Source organism: Macaca thibetana, chromosome X, assembly GCF_024542745.1.
Source record: "Macaca thibetana thibetana isolate TM-01 chromosome X, ASM2454274v1, whole genome shotgun sequence".
NCBI lineage: Eukaryota > Metazoa > Chordata > Mammalia > Primates > Cercopithecidae > Macaca > Macaca thibetana.
In genome coordinates, this window is record NC_065598.1 from 50,855,836 (window position 1) to 50,879,399 (window position 23,564).

The 23,564-nt window shown below is 42.8% G+C and overlaps 2 protein-coding genes across 2 annotated transcripts in view; one reads left to right on the forward strand and one right to left on the reverse strand.

The window, feature by feature from the left end:
- The window catches only part of NUDT11 (nudix hydrolase 11), a 526,486-nt gene that overhangs the window by 334,386 nt on the left and 168,536 nt on the right, over positions 1-23,564 (reverse strand). The window lies entirely within an intron of this gene.
- On the forward strand, positions 1,559-6,534 carry LOC126946575 (diphosphoinositol polyphosphate phosphohydrolase 3-alpha). Its single transcript, XM_050777101.1, has 2 exons — positions 1,559-2,407; positions 5,252-6,534. Coding segments are annotated over exons 1-2 (495 nt in total). The 5' UTR covers positions 1,559-1,913; the 3' UTR covers positions 5,253-6,534.

Sequence of the window (23,564 nt, forward strand, 5' to 3'; positions counted from 1 at the left end):
TATTGTATTAACTCTGTTTTAAGTTGTGGATCTCCATATCCAGACTTTTCCAGTAGGGTTTCAGTCTGTGCCTCTTTCCGTGTTATAATATCCTATTCCTCTTCCCAGCCACAAATATTTCCCCAGAAAAGACCTACTACTGCACAGGCACAGTGTGATGTAGAACTGAGCTAATAGACTAGAAAATGGCACTTCTTTCTCGTGAGACAAAGGAGATAGTACCTGGCAATTGTGAAGCAGCCCTGCCCTGTGGCCAGAGCCTGGATTGGCCCCTCTCACCCCAGACACCCCACTAGTCTGCTAGTTTTGCTAGAGTGTCTTGTGATTCATTCAAATCATGTTTCAAAGCTCTGAGTAGAAGTTGAACCACTTTGTACTACTAAGTCCTAACCATATTTTTAGGACCCCTTGGTATTTTGTTTGTTTTGTGGTGGTTGATAGTACACTTTGGGAGGCCAAGGCAGGCGGATGGCGAAGTTAGGAGTTCAAGAGCAGCCTGACCAACATGGTGAAACCCATCTCTTCTAAAAATGCAAAAATTAGCCAGGTGTGGTGGCGAGCACCTGTAATCCCAGCTACTCAGGAGGCTGAGGCAGGAGAATCGCTTGAACCCGGGAGGCTAAGGTTGCAGTGAGCCGAGATCGCGCCACTGCACTCCAACCTGTCCAACCTGACAGAGCGACAGAGAGAGACGCTGTCTCAAAAAATAAAATAATAAAATAAAATAAAATCGTGACATAGGACGGTATCTCCACATGCATGGTTTCCCAAACCCCAAGTGATGCTTATCAAAGAGAAAGAGAAGGGTGGAGTGTGTGGAGAATAGGAGAATGTCTTTGGGCTTTAACGCAGGACTACTAGATGGGTGGTGCTCTGGTCTTTAAGGTGTATGTGCATCGAAGTGCAAATGGCTGCAGCAAGGAGGCGAGCAGTGTACCCATGAGGAAACTGAGGCGCAGGGAGGTCAGGCAGGTTGTGAACAGGGGTTTAAGAAAAGCATTAAATTACTGGCTGCGCCAAGATGCTCTGCAAGGTGGGAACCTGTTGAAATAAGACTGTATCATGTGACTCAGCAAAGATGCCCGGCTACTCTGCCAAGAATCCCGTGTGTTGTTCTGACAACACCAGGGCCCAGGTCCCATGAGTAAGCCAGAATGGTTGATAGTGGGGGAGGATGATGACGACGCTGCCTTTGCCCCTGTCATGTGTAAAACAACTGCGTGTGGGTTTCCTGCAGCGCAGTGGGGAGGGAGAGGAGAAACGTCCTGCCGAGCCACCGTGCCTTTGGGTCAAAGGCACACGTGGAGACAGTCTTGGCCAAAGTCACAATGTGGTGAAACGTCCTGCCGAGCCACCGTGCCTTTGGGTCAAAGGCACACGTGGAGGCAGTCTTGGCCAAAGTCACAATGCGGTGTATTTCGCTTTGCGCCAAGGAGGTTCCCGGTCCCAGAAGTGCGAAGCGCCTGCGCAGTGGGCCCGAGGATTCGCGCGCTGTGGGAGCCAGGAGACCCCCGCTCCCGCCCCTCACCCCTCGCCCCCCGCCCTCGCCCCTGCCCCTCGCCCTCCTCTGCGAACACGCACATGAACGGGAGCATGGACTCGCCCGAGAATGCGCTTCACCTCGCAGAAGCGGGTGGGCTCTGTGGAGAGTCGCGGGCTCGGACTGGCTGACTGACACGCCTCGCTGCCCCCGCCTCCACCCGCGCCCCGCCCAGCTTCATCTCTCCCCTCCCAGGGCTCGCAGGCAGACGGAGGCTCCTCTCTCTCCCCGCCCCTCGCCTCGGCCCTTTCTCTTCCCAGCACCTCGGCTGCTCCCCTGCAGCAGCAGCAGCAGCAGCAGCAGCAGCAGCAGCAGCAGCAGCGGGGTCAGCGGCCCACACAGCAGGGAGCAGCGAGAGGAGGCTGCCTCGAGGATGAAGTGCAAACCCAACCAGACGCGGACCTACGACCCCGAGGGGTTCAAGAAGCGGGCGGCGTGCCTGTGCTTCCGGAGCGAGCGCGAGGACGAGGTCCTGTTAGTGAGTAGCAGCCGGTACCCGGACCGCTGGATCGTGCCGGGCGGGGGCATGGAGCCCGAGGAGGAGCCGGGCGGTGCGGCGGTCCGAGAGGTGTACGAAGAGGCGGGAGTCAAGGGGAAGTTAGGCCGGCTCCTGGGCGTCTTCGAACAGAACCAGGACCCCAAGCACAGAACGTACGTGTATGTACTGACTGTCACGGAGCTGCTGGAGGATTGGGAAGATTCGGTTAGCATTGGGAGGAAGCGAGAGTGGTTCAAAGTCGACGATGCCATCAAGGTTCTCCAGTGCCACAAGCCCGTGCATGCCGAATATCTGGAGAAACTAAAGCTGGGCGGTTCCCCAACCAATGGAAACTCCATGGCCCCATCCTCGCCAGATAGCGATCCCTAGTATGTACTGCTCGCGCCCACACAGACTTCTGTTTGTCTGCCTCGCTTAAAATGCATCCCGCCTGGAGCACCTCTCGTGCCATGTGCAGTCTCACGGGGAGGAGGGAGGCTTTTGTTTCCTTGGCAGACCCTCTGAATCACGCTTGCAAACTGTTGCCAGGCCCTGTTTTCAGTTTGCACGTTTTTCAGATGCTTTCCAAATCGCTTCTTGGTTACACTGTAAAATATTTCGGGGAAGCCTATGCCGCTTGGGGTTTTAGGTGCCTTAACTGTTCACCCTGCTTTTGGGGGCTGTTTGGGGGGGGGCGAGGGGTGGGTGGGGAGCGTGTGGGGAGTGTGTGTGTGTCTGCCTGTGCGCCCTGTGATGTTTTTGGTTTTACATTTCACACATAGTCGTGGGTGAGCGTGCGTGCGCATTTTTGATACCAGCCTTGTGGTTTGTTTGGTAGTGGAGGCCTTTGAAGTCTGACCAGCTTGGTTGTGTGGGCATCTTTTAGTATTTTTTTCCCTTGAGTTGTTTTCTCCTTCACAGCGTTCGCCCTTGTCAGGGAGCCTTTCTGTGGTGGGAGTTGGTTTAAAAAATCAGTTTTGAATTTGTAAAAACATTAGGAAATTCTACATCTTGTGCTCTTTCTGCACTCGACAGTCACTTTAGCCTCAGAAATGGGATCTCATTTGCCCCTTTCAGAAATTTCTTTTTCTATTTCTATGTGGATCATTTGGTTTTCAAAAAATTTTCACAAGTAATTTTTCACTGCTGGCTTCAAATCACTATTTCCCATGTAGATTAACCTTATTGAATAGATGCTGCTGGGGATATGCTAGCCAAGCACATCTTACCAGAAAAACTGTATTCACAGAATTTGATTTCCCATGCTCAATTTCCAACTCCCATTGCCCCTTACTGGATACCGTAGAAGAACCATGGTTCTCTGGATTTAAGTTTGTTTTTGAAAGAAAGTGGTCTCCCTCCCATATTTGAACGTAGTGACATTCCGCTTAAGCCTCCCTGACTCTCAGTAACCACAAGAATGGAATCTTTTATGGCGATTACATCCCAGCTGAGTTAATTCTAGTGATGTTCAGCTGGTACAGAGTTGTCAAACTATTAGGATACCTGAACAACCTCTCAATGATACAGAGTAATTGTTTTGTCTCACAGGACAACCTTTTCTGGGTGCCAAATTAAAAGCTCTCACGTTTGCCTCAATACTTGCTTAAAGTCAGGAATCCCATCTAGAATACCTAAATCTCTCTTCTGGACCTTCCTCTGTTCCCCCATCCATGTCTGAAATTAGGTAGAAGGAAAGCCTACTTTGTGAAAAGGGTATTCAAATGAAAAGATCATTCCTAATTTCTAGAGCAACCTAGACTACGTCATATCTCTTAAACATTATTGACAGGTATTTGGGGTTCCTTTTTTTTTTTTTTTTTTTTGAGACGGAGTCTTGTTCTATGGGTCACTGTTATTCACTTTCTTTTAAGAAATTTTGGGTTTCGCTATGTAAATTCAAGGTTCCTCTTCTAGATCTCATCTCCCGTGACAGTTGAGGAAAAGCCTAGTTTTTGAAGAGAGTATGGGTGGGGGCGGGGGGTCGGGCTTGGTGGCTCACACCTGTAATCCCAGCACTTTGGAAGGCCGAGGCGGGCAGATCACCAAGTCAGGAGATCGAGACCAGCCTGGCCAGCATGGTGAAACCCCGTCTCTACTAAAAATACAAAAACTAGCTGGGCATGGTGGTGCGCACCTGTAATCCCAGGTACTCGGGAGGCTGAGGTAGGATAATCGCTTGATCTCGGGAGGTGGAGGTTGCAGCAAGCCGAGATCGCCCCACTGCACTCCAGTATGGGCGCTCGTCTCAAAAAAAAAAAAAAAAAAAAAAAGACTGACTTTCCCCTCGTGCCCCACTGGACAAGTACCTACTTTTTCTCATTCTAAAAAAATTTTGAAGATGACATGTTGGAGTAAAGGTAAGTTTGGTTGCTTGATACAGAATTTGCTGCTCTGGATGGTTAACATATTTTCTAAGAAACCTATGTTCTGTTGATCAGGTCACCTTTGAAAGAAGTAACCCTGAAAGGGGTGAAAGGTGGCTATAAATATTTTTAAGTCCTGTATATAGTTTCATTTGACAGAATCATTGTAAAGATTTCAACATTTTTGTATTTAGAAAATCGATAAAAATTGAAGTGTGTATATGTAAGAGCTTGTAAAGAAACAGCAACATTAGAGGGCCCTTGTGGGATAGATGCTTTAAAGGGCTCTGATGCTGGAGCTGCTCCTTGTCTCACTTGCCTTTAAGTGGAGTTCAATTGTAAGAAAAAGCATTTCTTCCCTCCATAGTTGTTGACTGGGAAAAGGGAGGTTAGAGCTTACAGTACTAACAGCTGGCCAGAGTTTTCTTTTTCAGAGTTCCTTTTGTGGAAGCACCAGTCAAAACAAATATTCTCAGCACCATTCTCGCATTGCAATCATCTTTCTGAATGACTGTTGGCCTATTAGAATATGAACTTTTCGAGGACTAGGACCCAGACTGAATCCTCCCCCATATCCTCAGAGCCTAGAACAGTGCCTGGAATTTGGAGATATTTGTCATTGATCCACAGATTAGAAATGTCTACTACAAGTGTATTCCCGATTTCTCAGCTTCATAATGTACCTGGGACAATCTGTTATTCCCTCAGGCTCTCATCTGGCCTCACAGGGAAACTGCATTGGATAATTCACTGGAGGCTTTTCCAATTCAAAATGGTTGATGAGCCATAGTAGGAGCTCAATAAATATTTGTTGATTAGAGGAATTGATGAACCAATAAAACCCTATTAATAAGATTTTTTTTTTAGGTGAATGGCATAGATGTTGTTCAGATTTACTTTGAAAGGATCAAGTATGTGAATGGATGAATGGAATTGTGAAGCACAGATGAGCTCTTTCGCACTCCAAGGACACAGCTCATCCTATGCTTTTGGACACTTCTTCCCTGTTTATTACAATGACTATTCTCCAGGTTGTTGCACTACCGCTGTATCTGTACAGAATTCTAACTTGGCACCTGTGGCCTTTTTTGTGCTTTTATGATTATGTGTCTGTATTTCCCACCAGATTATATGCCCTTGAATCCAAGGAACTTGTTTCCTTAGTCTTTTTTATATATCTAGCATATAAGATATTGCTTAGAATATGGTAGACATCACTGAAGATTTGTTTAAATAGTTCATATTTTGTAATGATACTGAATGGTTAAACAATCCCTTTCTAATCTGTCTAGCATATATGTGACTTTTGTTTATCAAGTGTCACACAACTGCTTCAAGGCAGCTGTGAGATACTAGAAAGCAAAAATTCTTACTCCTATGTCTGTGTCATCCCAGACATGTGCCTCCAGATGGCAGTATTCTACACCATCTATAAAATATATTTGCAAAGCCAGGCACAGTGTTAAGCATCTGCCTCAGGAGGCTGAGGCAGAAGAATAGCTTGAGCCCAGGAGCTTTAGTCTAGCCTGAGCAATATAATGAGACTCCGTCTCTTAAAATATTTGCCCAAACATTGAACCTAAATTTGACCACGCCCCTAGAAATAATTCCTAATCTTTAGAAAATAGGGCAGAGAAACATTATTTTACACCATGGAGATGAGATCAGCAGAATCCAGACTATAAGAAACTACAGGACACATGACTCAGTTTCTTCTGTAAATAACTTGCAAGGATGAAAGAGATGGAGGATGAACCTATAGATTTAAAGAGACTTAAGAGACATATTAACCAATTGTATGGATCTTATTTGAATTGTGATTTGACCGAACTGTAAAACAAATACATTTATGAGACAATCGGGGTAATTTGAACATTGGTGGGGTATTTGGTATTAGGATAATGGTTTTATCATTATGTTAGAAAGAAGGGTCCTCATCTATATTCTCAAACATTTGTGGCTGATATGATATGATTCTTGGAATTTGCTTCAAAATAGTAAATCTGGATGTTAAGTGCATTGCAAAGATTGATGAAACGAAATTGGCCTTGATAATTGTTGAAGCTGGGTGATGGCTAAAATGAGGTTCATTATATATGTTCATCTCTATTTTTGTATGTTTGGCATTTTCCGTAATAAAGTTTATAAAAGTAATTACTGGAGTTCTTCTTATTAAGCCTAATATATAAGGTAGAAAAAAAGGAAAACATTTAGATTGTTTAAAAAAGGTTGGCTGTGGCATACTGCTTCTGGCCCAAGAGGTCAAATGCCCAAAAAGAGAAGGGAGAAATACCCTGGAGTGGCTAGCAGTTCCCTTGCTGTAGACCAATGTTAGCAGTTTTTTCTTTTAATTTGGCCCATTGAAATAGGAAAAGCTAAATTCTTATTTATTCAAACTGGAAAGTAAGAATGGATTCTTATATGCTGGTGAGCAGGGGTTTTGATAACACCTACATACCAGTTCATACAAATGTGAAAAATCAAAGAGGTGGAGTCTCCAAGGGGAAAGTTTATGGAATTTTATAAAAACCTATATAAGCCACTTTTTAAATGGTTTTTAGGGAAACAATAGTTGTAGACTTGTTAGTTGCACATAATTAAGTTTAAAGTTGTATTTGAAGGTACGTAAAACAGGAAATTAAGCAGTTAACATTCCTGACTTCAGTGAACCATTTTGCATTTCACAGATTGCAGATACTCCTTCAGTTCTGGACTGCTTAAAATTCTGTAAAGGCCAAAATTCTGTAAAGGCCATGCTTACATCAACAAATGTGGAGTCTGCCCCTGATGTTTCTGTGAGTCAAGAAGGAACAGGCAGAAAGTGAGAAGAGTATAAGAGGTCCCTCCTAGGGGAGATGAATTCCTTCCTAAGTGTGAAGTACTGAAGCGGAAGCTGCCCCTTCTACTTCTGTTCTTTAAATGTGTTCTAATCCCAAGTGCAAGCAGCTCCCCAGAACCAACTGTTACTGGGAAAAGGGGAGGTGAAAAGTTTACCTTAGAGTCTTTTACCAGTCATAGCTGGACAGAGCTTTCAGTTCCAAGATTCCCCTGTGAGAAGGCACCATGATATACCAGAAAAACTTTCATCAAGTTCTCCCTGGAAACTGTTTTCTAATTTGAGTCTACTCTGATTGTAGCAGATTTTTTTTTTTTAAGTTTGGAGGCGAGCAGAGCCAGGGAAGCTGTACTTTGGTGGGTGTAAACTAAAACAATTTATTGATTTGGAATCCAACAAGCTATGGCTCAAAACTGTCTTGACTAGAGGCTATATGGCCTCTGCCAGATTAGTTTACCTCTCTAACTTTCAATTTTCTCATCTGTAAATTTGCAGTAATTACAGTCCCTACTTTTGTAAATCGCTGCTTCTGAGAAGCCCTTCTTGATATTTTTTGAAAAAGTTCTTTTTTCATAGAGATGGGATCTTGCTGTATTGCCCTGACAGGAGTGCAGTGGCATGATCATAGCTCATTGCAGCTTAAGCAATCCTCCTGCCTTAGCCTCTCGAGTAACTGGGACTACAGGTGTATACCACCACACTTGGCTATTTTTTTAGTGTTTGTAGAGATGGAGTCTCACTATGTTGCCCAGGCTGGTCTCAAACTCTGGGGCTCTAGCAATCTGGAGTCTCACTATGTTGCCCAGGCTGGTCTCAAACTCTGGGGCTCTAGCAATCTGCTTGGCTTGGCCTCCCAAAGTGCTGGGATTACAGGTATGAGCTACCGTGCCCAGCCCTGTTTTGTCATAGTTCTTATCAAAATTATACTTATTAGCCTGAATATCTCTGTCTTCTTAATTCTGAGGTCCACTGGCTCTGAGACCCAGACTGGGTTGTCTCTGTGTCCTGAGTCAGGCACAGAGCCTGGAATATGGCATCCCACAGATGTTCCTAACATGTTTATTATATAAATGGTTGTCACACCTTCTACTTGTGAAAGATACATTAGCTGTTATTTTGCCAGGTATTTGTTTACCTGAAAATATGAAAAATGAGATACCATAAGACTGTCATCTCTGATCAAGTTTCTTTTTTTTTTTTAAGTTTCCCTTTATTGGGAAGAATATTTCATCTATAAACCATGCATTTTTCAGGATTTTCCAGTACCAATATATTCCTGACTTCTTAGCTTCGTAAAGTACTGTGTGCTTTAGCACCCTTAGGTGCTAAATTGGCACCACAGCTGCATTTGATAGTTCACTGAAGGCTAAGGCTTCCCAAATACAAATGAGTTAAAAACATGGTAATCCTTCAGTATTTATTTAATGTAAGAACCTTTGAATGAACACAAGTATCCTAATTATTTTAGTTTACAGGTAAAAGACGTAAGACAGCAATTAGGATTATATGGTAACTAGCTAATATAGACAAGGCCAAGGCCTGACTGATTTGACTGGTAAAGATACAAGGAAACACTTTTAGATTGAGACAGTTTAGTACTTACATAAACAGTGCAAAGAATGAACCAAAGAGGCCAACTCCCTGGGTCCTTGTCTCATATATCCTAAAAGACAACAAAGAAACAAAAGGGGCTAGATGATTATAACGCAAGTTGAGGGATACTCCCTGGCTGAGGAGCCAAATCTATACTGCGGCTGAGTGGTTATATATTCTGCAGCTCTATTCCAAAGGGCACAGGACAGAAAGTTCCGTACCTCATCAGAATCTGGTAAGTGATGAGAAATTCATTCAAGACAGCCTCTCAGAAGAGAGAGGGAAGTGACTGAGAGAAGGCCTTATAGCAGCTCCTTACAGCCTCTGATCTTCTCATGTTCTGGGAGAATCATAAGGCATTTAACCAAAACTCAGATTAGCTGCAGTTCAAGCCTATATGGATACATGCAAGGGTGCCAGGTCATCATGGAGGAGCCATTCCCCTACAACTCCACTCTCCTTTCATATATCCACCTGAGGATTCTTTTTACAAACATAAGCCACCTGTTATGGCCACTCTAAAGACACAGAATGGACCCCATGCAAAATTTGGTTTAGATATCGAGAGCGATAATACACATCAACAGGGTATTCAAAAGTTTATTACTCGCAGCTGGAAATGGAAGGTAATGAGCTGAGTGCCTATGAGAGCCTCTATTTCCAGGAGACTCCAGTATATATCCAGCAATTGCCACTCTAACAATATACAGCATAAGACCTACGAAGGCAGTTTCTTGCATCAGAAGGTCATGGGCAACTCATAGCCATCATGGATGGTATAAAGACTCCAAGAGGCATTAGAGGAGGATGCTAAAGCTTCTACAGTGAAGAAGTCTCAGGGTGGGAGTGGCACTAATATGGCTGAAAAAATTCTAGAGTGTTTTGCTGGGAGGGGGGTCCCACTCAAGGTGGGCCTGTTTTGCAAGTAATGGCATAAATGGGCCAAAGTAAAATTTGTAAGTGAGGAAAATGTTGCCTCCAGAACCCACAAAGGCCTAAATATGTTTGGCATGCTTTAATGTTGACAGAGATGGAACAGCCCTGAGTTTACCAATAATTTTCAGGAATTTAAACAAAGTGGCAAGACTTCGTGCCCTGTGTGGGGCAGTGGTCCATCCCCTTTTTGTGAGCTCCTTCTTAGAATATTTGTATGTCCTGAATGAGTGTTCTAAAGAATTCTCTTAGAAAAGAATGCCATCAATGTGGTGTCATATCTGTGCTCCTGGAGGAAGTTAGATGCAGTTAAGGTCTTGCCTCCAACGACTGTGTGAGATAGCAGAGCTGTTGAGGTACCCTCTAAGCAGCCAGGTAAATGTGTACCATTTCACTTTGGAGGGGAAGGAAGAGAGGCTACTGAAGTATGCACTAAACAGAATGTATTAGCCAAATATACAATAGCAAAACATTTATCAGTTGCTGATTGGATGGAGTCAATAATTTCCATTGTAATAATAATTAGTTGGTCTAATTGCTGGGACCACAGCATAAAGGCTGTGGTAATTCATCAAGAAGTCTCATTCATTCTTTCCAAGTTTAGGAACGGGCCAAATTAAGCTGTTAAATGGAGAAGCAGTGGATATAATCACCCTCCCTCTTATCTAAATAGGCCTCGTAAAATGGGTTGCAATCCTTTGAAGGCTCTATCTTGAGCTAAGAGCCATTGTCTTGTCAATGTCTAATTGATACTAGGCTCTCTTAGCTCTGTATATTGTTGGGGAGTTTTTCATGGAGGCTCATTTCTTCAAGTCAGTTTGTAAATGCCAAAGACTCAATCTAATTTTGATTTATTATTTAATGAGTCTGAGAGTCCATGCCCACTACTGGATATTTTAGGGCCATGGATGCTATAACCATGGGGAATTTAGTCAAGACAATAATTATGAAGGTTAAATGGAGGCATACATGTTTGTCCTCTATTTTATATTCAGTAACTACCCTAAGATTATAGGGTTACCCTGTGTATTAGGGTTCTCCAGGGAAACAGAACCAAGAGGATGTGTGTACATATATTGAAGCACATCTATTATAAGGACTTGGTTCATGAAATTATGGTGGCTGGGGTGAGTCCCAAATCTGCTATGTGGACTGGCAGCCTTGAGACCCAGGAGAGTTCATGGTACAGATGAAGTCCAAAGGCAGTCTGTTAGAGTATTCCCCCTTGCTCAGGGAGGTCAGCCATTTTATTCTATTCAGGCCTTCAGTTGATTGGCTGAGGCCTAGTCATATTGTGGAGAGCCATCTGCTTAGTCAAAGTTCACTGATTTGAACATTAATCTCATCCCAAAACACCCTCCAAGTTGACATATAACATTAACCATCACAAGTCCAACACTCGTCAAATTGGCACCCATACACATCTTAAACCATACTTTATCCCCCAAAAAAGACAATAACAAGGCCATACTTCTACTTAACATGATACAACTCTTCTGCATGCAGTGGAAAGTGAATAACCTTTTCCCCAGGAGAAGATGTGAAGTCTTTGCATTTAATCTCTTTGATATCTCATAAGTTAAATACTATGATAAAAAGTTCATACATCTTGTGTTACGTGAAAAGGAGATAAGATAGAGAAGAAAAAGATATTTGCTACACACACACATACACATGCAAACACAAACATATAACAAAATAAGATGGAAATACTCATAGTGACTACTGTCTTCATTTCTGTAACTGGTCACATAGTAGTAGCTGGTATTTATAATTACCTTCTTCCACTACTGATTATGTATTCCCTTTGCCTTCAGCAAACACCTCACCTGGTCATAGTTCTTTTTCTGGTAGGGTGACCCAAACCTTCATTCCTAAGTACATTAGTAGTCTTACTTGAATTAGGTTGTAATAGTTTACCATTGATTTTAATTATAGGACATGATAATACTAAGAGAGGCCCTGGTGGATCCTCCTATATTGCAGACATACTCTTCCTTACCTCCATTGAGGAGTAGCAATCTGATTTCCTTAGTAGTCAGAATTACTCCAACTATCAGAGTAAGTCCTTTCTTTACCTGTTGATTCAAAGGCATGAGGATCCCAAAGTGGCCAGGTGGCAATCTTAACTTCCAGATCAATGGAATAATTGTATCTTCTGGTGGAAGCACTCCTCCCTTTGGGCGTAAGACCTCTAGGCCAGCAGAGTATAAGGTTGTGAGGAAAGGAAGCAAAACTGTTGCTAGTGGGTCACAAGGCTTGTTACTGAGTGGTGTCACTCCCATTTCCCTTCCTTGATTACTGGACCTGTGAATCCTGGCTATTGGAGAAACAGCACCATATACTGGACACTGATTCAGTGCATATATATCCTCCTGGAGAACCTTGCTCTAGCCCTGCAAGGTATTGTCACTTAGCTTGCAATCTTTTAAAGGTCACTCCACTGTTCTGTCAAGCCAGGTACTTCCAGATGATGGGGAACTTGGTAAAAGCAGTGAATTTCATGAGCATGAGCTCATTTCAGCACTGCATTTGCTGTGAACTTAGTTTCTTGATTAGAAGCAATACTGTATGGAATGCCATGACAGTGGATAAGGCATCCTGTAAGTCCATGGATGGTAGTTTTGCAGAAGCATTGTATGTAGTGAAGACAAACCAGCATCCAGAGTAAATGTTTATTCCAGTAATAAAATTCTGCCTTTTTATAATGGAAGTTGCTATGGTTTCAATGTCTTTCCAAAATTAATGTTGAAACTTAATCCCTAATGTGGCAGTATTGAGAGATGGGGCCTTTAAAAGACAGAGCCCTCATGAATGGATTAATTTTTCATTCGTGGATTAATGGATTAACAGGTTATCATGAGAGTAAAACTGGCAGCTTTATAAGAAGGGGAAGAAAGACCTGAACTACATGTGAGCACACTCCTCAGCTGCCTCAACATGTGATGCCCTGCACCACCTTGGGCATACAAAAACAACCTCTATGAGGGTCCTCACCAGAAAGAAGACTTGTACCAGATGCAACCCCTTGACCTTGAACTTCTCAGCCTCCATAACTCTAAGAAACAAACTTATTTTCTTTATATATTACCAAGTTTCAGGTATTCTCTTGTAAACAACAAAAAAATAGTCTAACACAGAAGTAGTCCAATGTAATCAACCTGCCATCAGGTAGAGAGCTGATCACCCTGGGAAATAGTGCCATATTGGCAACTTGGTGTTAGTCTCTGATGATGGTAGTTTGGGCACTCAGCAGCAGCTGTAGCCAGGTCAGCCTTGGTGAGTGGAAATCCATTTTCCTGAGCCCATGCATAACCTCTATCCCTGCCACCATGGCCACTTTTTTTCACAAGCCCGTTGCATGATGATGGAGTGACTGGGATAAAAGGCTGACTGGTATTCACAGAACGTGTCATCTTATCCAATTGATTATGAAGATCCTTCTATACTAAGGTCACCTTTTGTGAGCATTCACATGAGATGAAATATCTTCACATTTTTCATCCAGACAAGTCTATCCACATAGCTCTTTCCCAACCTTGCATATCACCAGTTTTCCAATCATGTTCCCTCCAAGTCCCTGACCATCTGGCCAAAGCATTGGCTACGACCTGTGAATCAGGATGTAATCCCATGTTTGGACATTTCTCCTTCCAAGAAAAGTGAGAAAAAGTTGTATTCCTTATAGTTCTGCCCACTGGATAATTTTCTTTCACTAATGTCCTTCAGGGATGTTCCAGGAAGGGGATGTAGCACTATAGCTGTCCATGTTTGGGTGATGCCTGCATATCACGCATAATCACCTGTAAACCAGGTCCGAGCCTTCTCTTCCTCTGCCAACTGATCATAGGGTATTTGTGTCTCCAGGGCCTGCTTGGGCATGATTTTATTTATACACACACACATACACACACACACACACAACCACTTCCACTTCATGGAGTACTGCTGTGCACACCCAACTTGATGACCTAATGGATCAAATAACACTCATTTTATGAATAGCAGTTCAGGTCCCATGGTAACTTGGGGGCCCATGGTTACCATGGTTAATTGTTCAGTCTCTACTAAGGCCGGTAGCAAGCCAAGAGCTATTTCTCAAAAGGAGAGTAGTTAAATGCAGAGCATGGCAGGGATCCCCTCCAAAATCCTAAGGGCCTGCACTGTGATTCACCTATAGGGGCCTGCACTGTGATTCACCTATAGGGACCTGCCAAGGGCTCTGTAGTAGTCCATTTTCATGCTGCTAATAAAGACATACCTGAGACTGCACAATTTACAAAAGACAGAGGTTTATTGGACTTACAATTCCATATGGCTGGGGAGGCCTTAAAATCATGGTGGAAGGTGAAAGGCATACCTCACATGGTGGCAGACAAGAGAGCTTGTGAAGAGAGACTTCCATTTTAAAAACCATCAGATCTCGTGAGACTTATTCACTATCATGAGAACAGCAAGGGAAAGACCTGTCCCCATGATTCAGTTACCTCCTACCGGGCCCTTCCCACAACACATGGGAATACAAGATGAGATTTGGGTAGGGACACAGCCAAACCATATCAGGCTCCAAACAGCATCTCTATCTGCCACTGTCACTTCAAGCACCACTGGATCTGCTGGATCATATGGCCCAAGTGACAGAGTAGCTTGCAGAGCAGCCTGGACTTGTTGTAGAACCCTGAGTTCCACAGTCAAGCAAATTAACATGCCCATCATCTCAATTTTGTTGTTGTTGTAATAAAGGTACCTAAAATCTGCTTTCTTCGCAAATTACCAGTATATGATACAATATTATTAACTATAGTCCTCATGTTGTACACTAGATGTGTAGACGTTCATCCCACATACCATAACTTTCTATTCTTTGATCTACATCGTCTCCATGTTCCTCTTGTTTCATTGCAGGAGGGGCCAGATGCAACAACTTATTCTTCACCTTAGAAGGGATATCTTGACATGTTCCACACCACTGGACCCCTAGAAATTTCACTAAAGAAGGCAGCCCCTGAATTTCTGTCAGATTTATTTCACATACCCTGGCATATTAATATGTTACCAATAAGTCTAGAATGGTTGCTACTTCTCATGCACTAGGTCCAATCAGCACAATATAGTCAATGTAATGTACCAGTATGATTTCTTGTGGAAGGGAAAGATGATCAAGATCCCCACAAACTAAATTATGACACAGGGTAGGACAGTTGATATACCCCTGATGTAGAACAGTGAAAGTATATTCCTGGCCTTGACAGCTGAAAGAAAACTGCTTCTGGTGGGCCTTATGGACAGGTATGAAGAAAAAGGCATGTGCCAGATCAATAGCTGCATACCAGATGAGATGTGTTAATTTGCTCAAACAATGAAACCACACTGAAACAGCAGCTGCAATTGGAGTCACCACCTGATTAAGCTTATGATAATCCACTGCCATTCTCCAAATTCCATCTGTCTTCTGCACAGGTAAGATATTTGAGTTGAATGGGGATGTGGTGAGAATCACCATCCCTGTATTTTTTTCAAGTCCTTGATGGTGGCACTAATCTCTGCAATCCTTCCAGGAACATGGTATTGCTTTTGATTTACTACTTTCCTAGTGTATTAGTCCATTCTCATGCTGCCCAAGCGTGAACTGCCCAAGACTGGGTAATTTATAAGGAAAGACGTTTAATTGACTCATAGTTCCACATGGCTGGGGAGGCCTCAGGAAACTTACAATCATGGCAGAAGGGGAAGCAAACACACCCTTCCTCACATGGTGGCAGGAAACAGAAGTGCCAGCAGGGGATATGCCAGATGCTTATAAAACCATCAGATCTTGTGAGAACTATCACGAGAACAGCATGGGGGAAACCATCCCCATGATCCAATCACTTTCCACTAGGTCCCTCTCATGATATGTGGGGATTATTGGAACTACAGTTCAAGATGAGATTTGGGTGGGGGCATAGCCAAACCATATCACCTAGGTAAAGGAAGTTCTAGCAGCTTCCACTTGTCCTTTTCCACCATAATAGCCCTCACTGCAAAAGTCATTCTTTGAGATTCTGCCAGTTGCTGAGTATATCTACACTAATTATTCATTCTTAAAATAAAATAATCATAGGACGGACTCAGGGACTCACTGGGCCCACTATGAGGTGGACCTGAGCTAAAACTCCATTATCACCTGACCTCCATAAAACCTTACTCTGACAGTGATGTTTTAGGCCTCCTGGAATTAGTGTCAGAGCCAATAGTAGTCCCTGAAAGGTTTGATTATTTTCTTTTCTCCTATGCAGTTACCCTGGCATAAGGCTTTAGGTGCCTTTGGGAAATGTTGGGAGATAGATTAATAACATCCATTTTTGGCAGTGTTTCAGGGTCCTTGCTCAAGGGGATCTGGCCTCCTTTTCAATTCAAGAGTTTCTGTGTCTGTGAACTGGCTCACATCTGAGAATTGATTGAGGACCTGTGACACTATTTTTATGATTGTGAATTTTACCTAAAGTTTTCTGCTTATACAGATCAAACGTAACTTTAGTAGACTTCTATCTTTGTCCACTCAGACTGCTCTAATAAAATACCATAGACTGGGTTGTTTTAACAACAGACATTTATTTTTCATAATTCTGGAGTCAGACTCTTTATTATATGACCCTATCAGATATCCCAATTACTTCTACTCATTATACCAAATCTGTTCTGTTTGTCTTAGGCAACACTGGAGTAGAGTGACCATGACTATAACTCGTAGTAGGATAATTGAACCCATCTGCAGGATAGACTTCAGCCACTTGTAGTCAAGGCAGTTAAATATAGAAAAGCATAGAAAAGAGCCCAACAATAACAAGATGAGGCTAAAGGGAATCATATCAGTGTCCAAAATATTAATCTTATTATTGTGTCAAGTGGAGGCTAGTTCTGGAGTCAGTGGATGTTAGGTTTCTGAGAATTCTTAGATTGGGATTTCTTCTTGGCCAGAAATTAAGTTGTGAATGGTGGGAACATGAAATTGGCCAGATGCCCTGTGAACAAGGGCTGAGAGAGAGAGATTAATAGTCTCCCTTCCAACTCTTGACCATTCAGGGTCAACGGTGTTTTCTCCTCACTGTTAATGGTTGTTCTCTTTCCACAGCCACAAGACTGATGTGACTTGTTTCTGCAGCAGTCACTTCACTGTTTTTCCAGTCTTCCCAATGTCTTACCCACTCCATATCTCTGACCTCATCCCTATGTGGTTTGGAAGTTTCTTCTTCGTATTTCTTGTACCATCTAGATTATCTCACACTCCCTGACATGTGGGTCATGCCAAGATCACCTTAGAAGCGGTCATTTCATATTTATGATCAGTATCATCAATGTCCATAATTGCCCAAATATAGCCAGATGGCAAAAGAAGCATTAGGTTAATCTCCCGCCCCCACAGCTTACAAGTTTTAGTAGCTTGATTTCCCAGGAGTAGGTGTAGGAGTGAAAAAGGTAGAGTGAGAGGAGAAAATTATGGTTTGTATTTTCTTACAGCTAGCCGGGACTTCCTTTCCCACTCTTCAGCCTCATATTAAACATTTTATTTAAATAGGAGTTACCCTTCTGAAGAATCACCACATTTAGAGCCCAAACTGTCTGTCTTAAGTGTGTGCTCCACTGGGATCTGAGCCTTGGTTAACCAGTTGCCTTTTTCATTTTCTCCTTTAAGAGTCCACTTTATCTTTCAGTGGCACCTGCTGCCTGGAAATTATATGGGCTATAAAATATCCAGAGAATATCTATACGGCTGCCCACTGTTTGTTACTTTTTGCTATAAAGGCAATACCTGATGTGTTCAGGGAATCCAAATATGTAACATAGTCCATCTTAGAGTCACTGAATAGTATGGCCCCCATTTGCTAAGTTGATAAGAATAGCAATGCCATGCCTGAAAAGTTGTCTATGAAAGTCAATGTCCAGGGGTAGCCTCAAGAGGAGGATAGGATGTACATATTTTCCAGGATTGGCCAGGTCTGGTACCTCTGGCTATGTGCCCCAAAGCTCCCTTTGCCACTTAGTTGCATAGCTTTCAGTTTGAACACATCTGCCAGGCTTCAAATCTCATGTTCTGGAATCATTAGGTCTTGTTTGTTTGTTGTTGTTGTTTGTTTTTGTTTTTGCCCAGTCCTGAATTGTAAATAGATTACTGTACTCCATGTGATGTTATATTCAAGTGGATGCCCTACCCAGGTGTCCTTTTATGGGTAGTACAGATTTGACCATCTTGCTGTTGCCATTGATGTTCATCTTCAAAAGGTCCTTTGTCATGGGCATCCATGTTAGTCATTAACAGAGGTTGTGGTCCTGTGCAATTTGCTGCTATGTTGTTTGTCTCTGCCGGGACTGAGACTTGATCATCCAGTCATCCTACTGCCAGTTACTACACTGCCAGACTCTTGACTCCTGCTCGTAAGTCAATGAAAAATATAACAGGGTGCATTTTGGGGGATGTTTTCCAGGGAAAACACCATGAAAATATATCACTAAACAGACATCCCTTTTCCATGAGCAGTTATAGTACACAGTTTTCTTTGGAGATGCACTGCAGCAGTGACCCAGCACATCTCACTGGTTTTGAACTTAGCTGATCCATCTGTAAACCAGGCCCAGATGTCCTTAGGAACCTCAGTTTACTGAAGCCCTCAAGAAGCTGAAGGTGCTGGCACAGACCCCACATCTAAGACAGCCTCATCTAAAACATGACGAGCCAATATTTCATGTAACTGTGAGACTCCATAATGCCCAGCTTACTTTTTCCTGGATATACAACTTCCACTTAATAATGGATGCTTGTTGGGTGCTATAGTTGGAATGTTTTTGTCCCCTTCAAATTTCATATTAAAATTTAATCTGCAATGCAACAGTATTGGGAGATGTGGCCTTTGGGGGGTGATTGAGTCATGAGGGTAGAGCTGTTATAGGATTAGGTGCCATTATAAAAGGGCTAGATGGGGGGAGCTCATCCCTTTTTTGCACTTCCACCTTTTGCCATGTAAAGACATAGGGTTCCTCCCCTTCAGAGGAGGCAGCACTTACCAGACAACCAAACATGCCACCACCTTGATGTTGGACTTTCCAGCCTCCAGAACTGTGACAGAATAAATTTCTATTCCTTATGAATTACCCAGTCTATGGTATTTTGTTATAACAGCACAAACGAAGACATTGGGCAACATCTACTTTGTTGATGTTCTCCTTTCTGACCCACCTGACAGTAGAAATGTCAGGGTGTCACAACACCTGCTGCTGCTTTGTTAGTTTCTCAGAGTCCACCAGCAACAAATAACAACCAGTAATAGGCTGACAAATGGACTATGCCAGGTGGTCATGCCAGCCAAGTGCTGTGTCCAAAACCCCAGGAAGCACCATTGCCTAGTGTATTAGTCTGTTCTCATGCTGCTGATAAACACATACCCAAGATTGGGCAATTTATGGAAGAAAGAGGTTTTAGTGGACTCACAGTTCCACATGACTGGGGAGGCCTCACAATCATGGCAGAAGTCAAGAAGGAGCAAGTCACATCTTACATGGATGGCAGCAGGCAAAAAGAGAACTTGTGCAGGGGAACTCCTCTTTATAAAACTGTCATATCTTGTGAAATTTATTCACTATCATGGAACAGCATGGGAAAGACTTGCCCCCATGATTCAGTTACCTCCCACCAGGTCCCTCCCATAACACATGGGAATTCAAGATGAGATTTGGGTAGGGACACAGCAAAACCATATCACCTAGTGACCACACTGTTTTGTCATAAGCTCCAGTCTGTGTAACTGTCAATTACTGATACTTATAGCTCAAAGAGCTTTTTAGGACTGACTGGCCTGAGTGGTAAGTCTGTACAGATTCACAGGACAGGTATAAAATTACGTAGTTTCTTGAGTCACTTCTGCCTCCATTAGTCCTTGGTTAGTATAGTGATATCCATTTCCTACCCCAATATCTTTATTGCTTTGCAGTTACTACATGACTAGACTGGGAAAGTCTGGAAGTCTGGCAGGCTTCTGGTTGTGCACTCACACTACTAGCACTGTTCTAATTGTGTCATTTCCCCTCAGGGTATATCCATTGCAACCATGAAATGTTACAACCACTTGAGTGTATACTGGTCTCAAATGACCCATATATAAGATTTTATAAGTTCATTGTCCAATCTGAGATTTCCACATCTAGTTAAAGTAATTTTGAAGCTATGTTAATTTCCTATTGCTGCAACAACAAATTAGTACAAACTCAGGGGCTCAAAAAATATATACATTTGTTCTATTACAATTCTGGAGATCAGAAGCCTAAAATTAAGGTGTTTGTATGGCTGCATTTCTTCTGGAGGCTTCTGGGGATAATCTATTTCCTTGCTTTTTCAATCTTCTAGAGGCCACCTGCATTATTTTCCCATCTCAAAATTTGTAACATAATCACATCTACTAAGTTCCTTTTGCCATGTAACATATTCATAGTTTCTGGGGATTAGGATGTGAACATTTTGGGGGGGACAGCATCATTCCACTTGTCAGACTAGCCATGTCTATGGATGCTACCCAGCATCACAGTGACTTGTATCCCAGTGTTCAAAAGAGTTGAAAAGGTTTGGCAACCTTGGTTGCTGTCAAGTCAGCAACATGCCTTGACCAGTGTATAAGGCCTCCAGTCCCACTTAGAGAAGTAGGGACCTTGGCCTCTGCCCTAGTTGTTTTTTTCTTGAAGCAGGGCAGGACCTGGGTTAAGAGGTAGTGTTGAAGGTGTTGGGTCAACACTAGCTTGAACAGCACAAATTTCATCAAGGATTCTAGGTCCTTTTGGTGCTCCTCCTGTTTGTCCACAGTAAATACCAAAGCTAGCTAAGGATTCTTCCCTCCTACAGCCAGGATCTTTAAATTGTGTGGTCCTCTTGGGGCCTGATAGTGAGAGAGAACTTCCCTCGTGGGAGTATTATAAATCTCTTGGGGGACCCTGGCATAATAGCCAGCTCTACAAGGTACTATTGTCTGGATCTTCAGTTGGTTTCTTTCTCTCCTCCTTAGCCTGAAGGACATTTTCCTAGTCCTGTGTTCTGTAGCATTTTTTTTCCCAGGAACTGAGGAGTTTTCCAGAGGCTATGTCTGGGACACAAGAGAAGATTTTTATTGCCGCTGATAGCCTGGTGGTGCCAACTGAACAAACCAGTGAATCTGACCCTGTATGACTATCTCATCATCTAAGAACTCTTGTTCTCCATTATAAATCCAGCCTCAGGTTACTTTAGCTCTAAGGGAAGTTATAGCTGCCCCTGCTCTCACCCATAGGTGTTTATCAAATGACACAAATTCATCTCAGGTTGGTCACTGTTTCATTATGAATGTAAATATCTACTGCAACAATTCCTCACTGGTCTCAACATACTCTTCTATATCAACGTTATCAGCCAATGTGTATGTGGCCAGGCTGGCTTGGAGCATGGGGCCAGTCTTTAGATGACTGAGTGATTTCCATTCCTTCTCATTTACAAAAACTGGAATGGCTATCTCATCTGCTAGTCAGATAAGCCAAGTCCCTGTACTCTTACTGGAATCTGTTCAAAGCTTTCTCCAATTTACCTAATTTCTAGCTCATTGTAAGAGTGGACCGCGGCACATGTATGAGTAACTGACTGCCCTTGATTATCAGGGCACATGTTATCTGCGGTTATGGCCACGGATTAGAGGAAAACAGTTTTGCTCTCCCAATGGGACAGAAGGGTGGATAATAACCATGGAATACTTCTTTTTGGCTTTATGGAGTCCCTATCTCTTATCTCTATCAATGCAAGTCATCAGGGGTCTCAGGAATTATGGTCAAGGACCACTTGTCCCCCCTTATTGCCAAACGTTTCAGTAACCAGGTCTGCGCTACTGCTCACCAATGTTCCATACCTGGCTACCCAGCTTATGGGGTCACAGCTGTCTTTTTTTCCAAAAAAAGGCATTGTGACTTTATAGGCCTCCAGGAAGAGAGGATTAAAAATTAGAATGGAGTCAATCTGTCAGGGTAAGGTCAAAGTCCCCTATAGTGTGGCCTCTTTTACTATATACAAATGGTCAAATTTTGTAGGAGTTACAGTTTTTCTATCAGGAACATACCATTATTTAGTTTCCAAAACACAGTAGTTTTTCTTTGATGCCAGAGGGATTCAGTGTTGTGAAGCTACCTACATTGTTTCAAGAAATTTTATTTGATAAGCAGGCCTTCAATTTTGGGGGAGCTTATCAGTTTTTCCTGTAGCTGGGCAGCCAAGGGCTGATAATGAAACCCTTAATTTGTCAACCAACAAGACATCATTTATACAGTGAAAACTTTGGACATCAGAGGAATTTCCTAACACCGTATAAACATTTAAGATTCAAGTATATAACCTATCTTAAACCAATTACACATTTTTACAACTATATAAACAATGGATCTTCTCAAGCCTCACTCAAGTTACTTTTTTCTGTCTCCATAGCAAGTTTTGCCCAAATTCTACCAGGCATCTTCTTTTTTTTTTTTTTTTTTTTTTTTAACAGAAACATAGAACAAGAGGCACCTCCATTACAGGGTAGCTGGAAGCTCAGAGAATGGGGGAATAGGGTGGCACAGGGTGAGCAACTTACACCAATAAGTGCATCTTTGCACTTACTTTTGTGGTTGTAAGTGGTCATTCACTGGGTTTCAACAAATGTACTCTAAATAACATCAAAGCATCAACTGAACAGCTGGTTTCAATCTTACTTCTAGCCACCTGACCTCCAAATGTTTATCAGCAGGTAACATGGTAACACTATGGGATCCCTGGGAGTCTTGTCTCTTAACAGGGCTCATACAGACCCCGTGCGAGGACCCTTACTTCTCCTCCCTCACCTACTTCTTAGGCAAGGGTTACGTTACCAGGTCCTGGGAGTCTTATCCTTCCTAATGTGGCCTATGTAATCCCTTAATAGAAGGACCCTCCTCCACCTTTTTCCCACCACATAGGCAAAAGCATGTGCAACCAGATGCCAAGGAATCTATCTTTTTACTTAACCAGGACTGTGCAGCTTCATGTTTTCTAAAAGGACACTATAAATTTACTGGCTTCACATTGACACAAAATTAGGCTCACAAATAATGATAAGGCAAAGCCAAGGCCTGACTGATTTGACTAGTAAAAATTCAACAAGCTGTTTTTAGATTTAGGCAGTTTAGTACTTATATAGACAGTGAAAGAAAGATCAACCAAAGGTGCCAGATCCCTGCAATCCTTGTCTCACACACCAGAAAGGATGACACCAAAACTAAAGGGACTAGGAGACTACAACACAACTTGTACAGTACTTTGTTACTGATGAGCTAAATCTAGACAGCAGTTAAGTGATTTTATATTTTGCAGCCCTATTTTGAAGAGGATGGGTCAGAAAGCCTCTTACCTCCTCAGAACCAGGAAGTAGATGGGAAACTGTCTCATGACAGCCTCCTGGGGAGCTAGGAAGGTAAGAGATCGTCTTATAGCAGCTTCTTATACGCTTCCCATTCTCTTGTGTTCCAGGAGGATCATAAGGCAGTCTTCTAAAACCCAGGTTAGCTGTGGTTCAAGCCTTTGCCAATGTGGACACAAACAGGGCACAAGGGCACCATGACAGAACCATTCCCCTATGGGCGAAAACCATAGATGTGAACCCAGTGATACATAGAATTACTAAGTCTGTTTAGGCCTTTCACATTTATAATGAGGGATATCTCATTTTCCTCCTCCTCATTTAGCCATTCATTCTCAGTCTACTTTGCTGTCTCTTCTATTTTTCCCCTCCGTGCTCAACATTTTACTCTATACAAACTGTAAAT

Coding starts and splice junctions, on each gene's coding strand:
- LOC126946575 (XM_050777101.1), top strand. CDS start 1,914: ATGAAGTGCAAACCCAACCAGACGCGGACCTACGACCCCGAGGGGTTC.